At 41.9% G+C, this 9,731-nt stretch overlaps 1 protein-coding gene across 3 annotated transcripts; it reads right to left on the bottom strand.

Annotated features, from left to right (window-relative positions):
• Positions 1 to 6,482: 6,482 nt before the first annotated feature.
• Positions 6,483 to 9,042, bottom strand: LOC115790838 (piggyBac transposable element-derived protein 3-like). 3 transcript variants are annotated; one of them, XM_030744804.1, is made up of 3 exons: positions 8,935 to 9,005; positions 7,653 to 7,855; positions 6,483 to 7,525 (listed from the first exon to the last, which is right to left on the bottom strand). In XM_030744804.1, exons 2-3 carry the CDS (start codon positions 7,828 to 7,830, stop codon positions 6,513 to 6,515), a joined length of 1,191 nt encoding a protein of 396 aa, XP_030600664.1. In that variant the 5' UTR covers positions 7,831 to 7,855; positions 8,935 to 9,005; the 3' UTR covers positions 6,483 to 6,512. The 3 variants fall into 3 exon arrangements, 2 of the variants coding, with proteins under 2 accessions (XP_030600664.1, XP_030600665.1); XM_030744805.1 differs by lacking the exon at positions 8,935 to 9,005 and adding an exon at positions 8,234 to 8,292; XR_004020818.1 differs by lacking the exon at positions 7,653 to 7,855 and having other exon boundaries at positions 8,935 to 9,042.
• Positions 9,043 to 9,731: the final 689 nt, after the last annotated feature.

Below are 9,731 nucleotides of genomic sequence, written 5' to 3'. Positions count from 1 at the left end.
TTATAATTTAGTCTTCTGCAGCGTATTTACACCTGAAGCACTTTGAAAGCCAGTGTTGTAGTCAAGACCACCTAACCCGAGACTGAGACAAGACCAAGACCAGAGTGTATCAAGACCAAGACTTTTAGGGTCCAAAACCAAGTCGAGACCAAGACCAGTGCGCCACGCTACACAAAACAATAAAATGTGAAACATGATCAAAATCACTTCTCAAATTGATCTGAAAGATCCACATTCCCATAAAAACACCTAGATATTAAACACTCAGAGCTGAAATAAATGTAGCCATCTTTATTTAATACTCCTGGGTGACTTCATTTATCATTTATCACAGAATGTAAAACAATTATTCATAGTTCATCACAATAGTCTTTACTTTTCTCTGCCTTTCATAAACAATACATAAAGTTTTATTGTTTTTAAACCAACAACAGTCTTTGTAAAAATGGGTGCTATTTCAAAACCACATAGCTAAATGTGTAAAACTGAAAAAATGGCAAACATTCGACAGTAAGCACTAAAGCCACAAGTTTATCTCTTATACAGATTAAAGCTTCAGTATGTAACTTTTATAAACAATCTGTTTTTTAAATATTAGTTAAAACTGTCAACTTGTCATGACAGTATGAGACAGATAATATGTAAAAAAAAAATAAATAAAAAAAAAGAAATTGGAGCTCCTCCACCTCCTCCCTGAACCGCTCCCCGGTCAAAAAACAACCAATCAGAGTCTTAGCACCAGTATTAATTTTGACAGCAAATTTTGATTTAGTTTTAGTCACAGTCTTTTGATGAAAATGTAATTTAGTTTTGGTCATAATTTAGTCATCTGAATAGTTTTAGTTTTAGTCGATGAATTATCATAAGAATATAGTCGACTAAATCTACAGTCGATTTAGTCGACTAAAATATAAAGGGTGTGAAATGTAAATGTTTTTTCTTCAGTTCCCTTGAATTAGTCATTATACACACACAAAATTAAACATTTATTAAAAGTTATGGAATATTATTAATAATATTAACATTAGCGTTTCACCTGCTTCCCACACACCTGATCATTAACACCACCTTACTGAGCTAATACGAGCGTTTTACAGCAGGACGCTCTGAAAGGTACAGGGCAGTGTTCAGGACTAAGATTAGGAAAGGCTAATCCACCGCGGTGTGGAGATTTTCTCTAAACACAAACGCTAAACTGGGAAAAACACTTTACCCTGCATGACATTAAAACGCTGACCTCTGCATGGAGATCTGGGTGACTGGTTTGCAGATGTTGTTTAAGATCTGTTGTGTTTTTACCCGAGATAGTCGCCCCACATGGTTTACACATCGTTTTATTTGTCATGGCATCAAAGAACAAATGTGTCCATTGAAAGAATTAAATAACAAGAGTGTGTGCTGCTTAAGCCTTTAGGTTTCTGCGTGTTCGTTTATCGAACATGAATGACACAAACAAATGGAATAAGTAGTCCAATTATTAAATTTAATAAAACCATTTCAAACAGTTTACAGATATCTGGACCAGACTGCATGCCCTGCCCATGTGAGATGGCATGAAGGCCATCTCACATGGGCATGGCATGCAGTAATGGCTTCGCCTCTTTGCGCTTGCCGCCGGTGTGCAGACAGACTGCACGTAAAACAGCTGCTGTGGTGTTTTTGTTGAAAACTGGGGGCTGTATGAGCTTCATGCTGTAATGCTTTTTATTCACAAGCATCCTCCAAATTAAATTTCTACTGCAGGTCTATTTTTAGTCGCTAATCAGGGATTAAAGCATAAAAAACATTTTGATGGAGCCCCTCTACTGAAGGGGGGTGGAGAGGGGTTCCTTCCTCACTGAATGATCACTAGTGCTAATGGCACCCCTGCTAGCAAACTGTGGTTATAGCGATCAGTTCTGGTGGCTACAGCTGATGTAAAGAAAAAATAACAGCTGACATTCTCTGCACAACACATACGCGTGCGTGCGCACACGCACTCTCACAGCACAGAGCACTGGGTGGAAAAACTTGTCAGCCGTGATCCACTCGTGTTAAAGGGTCGTTTTGTTGGAATCTGTAGCAGCGACAGAGAACTTTAATGCCGCTAATGTGATGAAATGCTTCGCTTACATGGAGACACCTGAGCTGCAGAGTTAAAACAAACCATAGAAGCAACAAATTTGTGTCGAGGATTTTTAATAATCAAATTGAGTAACTCGTAGAATCGTTGCAACCCTAAAATTTGCATTAAATTTTCAATTTGTGTATCAAAATACATAAAGGTTGTTATTTACCTTTCATGCTGGGATTTTTTTGTTGAATTGGAAGCCTGAAATTTTCATTTAATCTTCATTTTTCCTCTTTCTTCTCCTCGCTTCATGGCGGTTGTCATTTCTGTTTGTGTAGCCCATGAAATCAAGCGCATGTACGACGTGGAGAAATCAAAGGTGCACATTGTGAATGAAACTGCCTGTGCTCTGTGGTAAATTGCAGTGAAATGACACAGGCACAAGTGGCAATAATAGTAGCGACCTAGCCGGGGTACGCTCCTGGGAGAAGGCAGATGTATCACAAGGGGTTGCACTTTCCCTGGGTCTAAAACTCAATAAAAAGGAAGCTGGCAGTGTTGTAGGGAGGTGCCAGTTTCCGGTGGATGGCTAGGTGGTTGTTTGGCTCCACGTGCTTTGTGCATGCGATTGTGGTAGGTGTGGGAGCCATATTATTTTTCTTTCCTGATCTTTTACTCTGTTGTACTGCCAGGTGTGGGCGTGGTTACATTTGATTTGTGGGTGGCACCTTGGGTGTGGTGGTGGTACTAATTTGAGTGCTTGCAGGTGTACAGCAGAGCTGGATCTTGTGCGGGGTGAGTGTGAGTGATTAACTTTTCTGTTGACTGTTTAACACCTTTGTTGGAAATGCCATTGCACGGTGATATGAAATGCAATCAACAAAAGTAAGTGTTTGCTTTCTTAGACTGTGAGACTGAGCAATAAAGTCTGTAGTAAATGATAGGAAAGAACGCGTCTTCAGTATACATTCACGTCTTAGCCTGCAGCGGCGTTTGGTAAAAGGTTGAATAATATACGCTGCAATAGTAGGTTTGGAGAATTGTTTTAATTATTTTAAACTGTGTGTGTGTATGCTGATGTGTTGCGTATATTTTTATAACAGGGCTGCACAATTTTAGAACAACAAAGATTTAAGTGGGATTGCCTGGGCATGGGGTCCGACGCCACAGAGCCACATTCGATGCTTTGTAGGATTTACCGTGACAGGGTGTGGGCGTATTGGACACTATAGGTATTAGGGATGGCACGATACCACTTTTTTAGGTCCGATACCGATACAAATCTGATCTTTTAAAAAAAAAAAAACAAAACAAAAAACAATTAATTTCAAATGCCTGGATACATTTTTACATACGTCAACAGTCTCACATACAAAAAAATCAATCTTTTATCCGTACTGCAGTTTTTCCCTGTGTGAAACAAAGAATGGCTGGAGCAGCTACAAAGTTCTCTTTTCTTCACTTACTGATCAAGTGGTTGATGAAGGACCTCCAGCTGTTTCCCAGTAAAGGTTTAATGGTGCTTACAGGGAGAAAAGCTTTCTTCTGCTCCATCTGAGCTCACCTACTCCGTCTCTTTGCGCTTGTGCAGACAGACTGCAGGTAAATCAGTTGACTGCTGCTGTTGCGTCAATAGTGTTAATGTTGAAAAACTGGGGGCTGCATGAGCGTAATCTTGTAATGCTTTATAATTCACAAGCATTCTCCTAAATACGTTTCAAGAAGTTTATTGTCATGTACACCGCAAAACACTGTGGTTATGCTGAGCAATGAAATTCTTACTTGCGACTGCTTTACAAACAATTGAAATAAGCAACTAAGTTAAAATAAAATTTAAGAACTAGTATATTAGGAAAGTAAAAGTAGAAAATAAAAATAAATAAATAATAAAGCAAGTGCAATATATACAGATGAAAGAAAGGCAGGTAATCACAGTTTGGTAATCAGTCAGTGGTTCAGTAGCCTGATGGCCTGTGGATAGAAACTGTTTTAGTCTGGTTGTTCTTGCTTTTACACTCCTGTAACGTCTGCCAGACGGCAGGAGTGTGAACAGTGTGTGCTGTGGGTGGGTTTCTACTGCAGGTCTATATTTAGTCACTAATCAAGGATTAAAGTATCAAATATTTTGACGGGGAAGGGGTCCTTCTGGTACCGGACAATCACTAGCTCGCTAGCAGTATGTCCGGGAGCTGAAGTAGCTGAAATTCTCAGCACAGCGAGCACAACACACGAACACGCAGAGAGCGGTGGAGGCATGGAAAAACATGTCAACGATCATCCACTCAGTGTCAAAGGGAATCCGTCGCAGTAACGGAGAATTGAGGGGTTTATTTCCTGATCCCCACTCCATTCCAGTAGATGGCGGTAATGCAGCTTTAAGATGGTTTGGTCAACCGCAAACCCACAAGAAGAAAACGATGGAGACCTGTAATCCAGCTAATGTGGGTCGGATCGGATCGGATTGCATTTTATATTTCTTTCCGATATCCGATCCAGTAATTTAGGCCAGGATCGACTTTTTAACTTTATGGAACAGGGGCTGACACCCACACACCCACAGACACCCACACACCCATACACCCACACAAACCCATACACACACACACAGGCACAACAATGTAAACAAACTATGTAACTTAATGTCTTTCTGTCTTTCTTATTTGTGGAATGCACAGAAGCAGTTTTTGGTCTTAGTTAGGCACAGGTGAACGTCACATTTTGTGCACTTAATGCTTGTGTGGCCCATGTACTTTGGAAATTTGCAGCATTGCCGCACACTGTCAATTTGCAGCCAGTGACCCACTCCATCAGCACGGACATCTTGTGTGGGAATAGCCTTAGTTGGTCCCCTGCGCTGCTTTTTCTGGAATTCTCGCTCCATGTCCGATGACAGCCGCCCCCTCTTTTTGGCCGTCAGATCTTTGCCTTGCATGCAGAGGGCCTGTGCAATGGAAAGCCCCCCCCCCCCCCCCCCCCCCCCACACACACACACACACAATAGCGATTGCCGCACTACTACACTTGGGGGGGTAATGAGCGACTGCTGTGTGGTGTATGTAGCTTTCTGCCATGGTCTGACAGACAGACTTTAACAGAAGGTCCCCCCACCATCACAGGCACACTCAGAATTTCTTTTAAATTTCCATCCATCCATCCATTCGCTTCCGCTTATCCTGGTCAGGGTCGCGGGGGGGCTGGAGCCTATCCCAGCTGTCATAGGGCGAGAGGCAGGGTACACCCTGAACAGGTCGCCAGCCTGTCACAGGGCCTTCTTTTAAATTTTTATTTGAAAAAACATGGAAGAAACTGAAATATTACACAGCTTCTGCTTACCTTTATCTTTGCTTGTTTCTCCTCTTCTTTTCTCTTTTTCCTAAACTGTGCACCTGATGGCTTTGACCTTTTCCTTTCCATCTGCCACAATTCGCCACCACCACCGCCCATCCCCAGGGTTGTCAGATCTGACTGACAGTTGCCAGCCCAACACAACAAAACCTCCACTGAAACTCATGTTAATAGCACCAGGTGTGATATATATTTAAATATACAAGCTTTGGGTAACTTGTTAAAATTTTGGCTGCTTTTCACCATATTGGTAGGTTTTTAGGAAGTTTTTATTGTAAAATTATATATCTATATAATTTTATAATTATATAGAAATATCTATATAATATTCCACCCCAATGTGTTCACAAGCTGCCCAATCTGGCAACACTGCGCCATCCACCAACATTTGTCCAAACTGTCTAGATTCGTATTTGTGTTATTTTTTTTATCAGGATTCGGGTTCACACAAATACTGTGATTTAATGACCATATTTACAGTATTATAAATGAAATTGGCTTTGTGTTCTATCAGTTGTGTGCATCTAATTTTATTAGACGCACAGATTCATTCTGTGGAACATGGGAGGAAAAAAAAAAAAAAAGTCAGTTTTGCATATCTCGCAAAAGTTTTGCGAGATCCTGAGTTACTTTTGCGAGATCTCGCAAAACTTTTCAATATTAGGACATACACTTCGCGTTAATCTTGATATGGCAGTGTCCGTGAGGATGAAAGGTTTGGCGAGAGACTGCCAGCAAAAGTCGCCTTTATTTATAATTCAGCGGTTACTGTTGGCTGTAACCAGGCCCAAACTGTACAGGCATGAATGAATGAACCCGGCTGACAGTCTCACTCTCACGCCATCACTGCTTCACTCGACTCGCACCCCAGGCTGAGAGGAGAAGGGGGCGGGGCAGCGCTGTGTGTGTGACGATCGAGTGAAGCAGTGACAGCGAGACAGAGAGAGAATCCCCCGCCTGCCCTTTTTCTTCTGTTACAACCTGTCTGACCATGGCAGAAAGCTACATGCAATACACAGCAAGCAGAGGGCGCCCATTATCCCACAAGTGGAGCAGTGCGGTAGGCGTTGCTGCGGCGATCGCAATGCGTTGGGGGGAGGGGGGCGGTCATGCCGCCCTAGATGAAATGCCGCCCTGGGCGGCTGCCCATGTCGCCCATATCAGAAACCGCCACTGGCTCCTCAAATGTCCCTTTTCCCTTCTTTTTGAGTGTTTCATCTTTGCTGAAACTGCAGTCTCGCAGGCGATTTTGCCAAACAGTGCCGAGGGCTGGTATCCCTCTCTTTGCAAGAGCTACAAACAAATCGAGCGAGAAAAACCAGTTATCAAAGTACAGCAGGTGGTTGACAGAGCCTTCAATAACTTGTGCAAGTTTTAGCACAACATTCCTGCTTGCCCCAACGTCTTGTGAACCCGGTGGAGGATTAGATTTCCCTGCATAAACATCAAATGAGTGTACCAGGCCTTTTGTGTCACACAAAACAAAGATTTTGTAGCCCCATTTGTACGGCTTTTTCAGGATGTACTGTTTTAGAACAGATCTGCCTTTGAATGGCACCATTTGTTCGTCAATTGACATCATCTGTTCTTGAGGCAGAGCTTGGAATTTGGGGAGCAGGGAATCAATTAATGGCCTAATTTTGAACAGCCTGTCACTGTTGTTGGGTGCCGTGTTGTCACTGAAATGAATGCAATGCTTAATTTCTTCCCACCTGTCACGGGGCATCATATCGGCCACCTGGTCGACACGACATGCATTAGACCAGTAGATTCTAGAGCAAGGCAAGCGGATAACACTCATGTATAAAACAGTTCCAATAAACTGCTCCAATTCCTTCTGGTCTAATTTCAAGGCATGATTTGGATTTTCTTGTGTGCTGTACAGATTAATCTGATTCACAATTAGAGTTAAGAGTTCAGTATCAAAAAACTGTCTGAAATATTCAATAGGCAGTCTTGAGACATTGTCTGGGAGAGCACCTTGCCACATGGGCACATTTTTTGCAGAGCTCTGAGTCTGTTTCACAGTCTTCCACGCCACTTTTTCTTTGTTTGGTCTCTTTTGCTTCTGTCTTGCTGCTTGGCCACTGGTGGTGACAACCTCCTCCTCACTGCTGCTCCCATCACCATCTGCAGGGATCAAAATTAGAAATGTGAAAATGTATGAAACGAAATTCAGCATTTTCAATCAAAAATCTACCAGCCAACATCAAAATTTATCAACATTTGTCTGGTGCTGGTGCTAATCCTGGTTCACCTGGCTTAGGAACATTTTCTTCTTCACTGCTGCTCATGTCACTCTCACTGCTGCTCTCATCATAACCTGGCTTGGGTAAATATTCCTCATCGCTGCCTGCACTGTCACAGAGACAACTATCATCACTGTCATCTGGGGGGGGGTCTGATGTGAAGCTGCGCACATACGTGCTTCCCATAAAACATGGAAGTATTCATTGAGCTCTAGATAAATAAAGAAGAAGAAACAGCCTTTATTGTCCCACAGAGGGGAAATTTGGGTGTAACAGCAGCCGCAGTTATTATAAATATAAATAAGAATATAATAATTTACACTATTAAGAAAAGAGAATATATATATATATATATATATATATATATATATATATATATATATATATATATATATATATATAAATAAATAAAATCAACAAACAAGATTAACCTTAATACTACTAATAATAACACTATATACAATGTACATGATGTGCCTGTGTGTTGAACCTTAACAGGCCGGACTATTTACAGTATATTATATATTATCCTACATTGTGTAGGCTATTGTGGTTTTTGTTGGGAGCAGTGATGGTTATAAAGTCTTACAGCTGCTGGGAGGAAGGATCTGCGGTAACGCTCCTTTGTGCATTTAGGATGCAGCAGTCTGTCACTGAAGGAGCTCTCCAGCTCAGCAACAGTTTCATGCATGGGATGGGAGACCTTGTCCATCAGTGATGTTATTTTGGTCAGAGTCCTTCTGTCTCCCACCACCTGCACTGAGTCGAGAGGACATCCTAGGACAGAGCTGGCTTTCCTGATGAGCTTGTCTATCCTCTTCCTCTCAGCTGTAGACAAGCTGCTGCTCCAACATACTGCTGCATAGAAGATGGCTGATGCCACCACAGAGTCATAGAAGGTCTTCAGGAGTGTCCCCTGCACTCCAAAAGACCTCAGCCTTCTCAGCAGGTAGAGTCTGCTCTGACCCTTCCTGTAGAGCGCATCAGTGTTATGAGTCCAGTCCAGTTTATTGTTTATTGTAAATAGCAAGTCTAAACCAAGTTTAAACCAGATCTAGACTGGATCTGGACCAGTTGTGGACCTGGTCTAAACCTGGTCTATACTGGGTCTAAACACTAAACCAGGTCTAACCTGAAAAGCGTTTCTCTATATAGTGCTAGTTAGCGGTTAGCCTTATGGCCTACTGTCGCATAACTTCAAAAACACTTGTCACAAATATTTCACATCATTATGTCGAGTGTATAAGACCACAATAAGCAGGTGAGTATTTTTATCTTAGCACAACTTACCTTATATACACCCCAGGATCAAATTTTCCAGCCTCCTACCGATAGCTAGGAGTAACAGAGTAATCCTCGTGCGTAAACAGGAAATAAGTCCGCCACTTTGCGATCCCAGTAGAAACAAGTGCTTGTCAAAGGTTCCTAGGTCCGTAGCGAATATGCACTAAAGGGCATTGGGGGAATACAGGCGCTATCTTGGCTGGTTGATTGAATCAAACGGTTAGTCGCATATTTGCAACAACAGGCGTTAAGGGGAAAATTTCAATATTTCTGCTATTACTGGATAAAAATGAGTAACAAGATTTTTAGTAAAGAATGCAGATCGTGTTGGGAAAATGATTCCATTATTAATGGATCCGGACTGGATGAGCTGGAAAATGACTGGAGCCTGAACTGGATCTGGGCCTTATCTGGTCTGAATCCGTGATCCTGATCCATTTGGATCCTCCTGCTGTGAAGGTGGACTCAGACACGGTTTGCTGATCCGTTATAGAGCCGATGATCTCCGATTTAGGTGATCCTCAGTGGAAAATATGTCGAGATTCACACTCTGAATTTCAGACACCATAACTTCTAAAGTTTTGACATCATTTAAGTCACTTTAAATACATTTAGTTCAGTTTTCAAGCCTCATCTTCACTTAAATATTCACATCATCTTTTGATCCAGACATTTTTCCATCCAAAGTGTGTTCTGCATCTAAAGCTTCATCCAGATCAGTGTGACGTAACAGTGATGCTACAGTAACTACAGTAAATGTTTTAGAGGAACTGACTGACAGTCTGACAGCTGCAGCTGCGCTC

The sequence above is a fragment of the Archocentrus centrarchus genome, chromosome 13 (genome assembly GCF_007364275.1).
Source record: "Archocentrus centrarchus isolate MPI-CPG fArcCen1 chromosome 13, fArcCen1, whole genome shotgun sequence".
NCBI lineage: Eukaryota > Metazoa > Chordata > Actinopteri > Cichliformes > Cichlidae > Archocentrus > Archocentrus centrarchus.
This window is presented reverse-complemented; position numbering and strand designations above follow the sequence as displayed.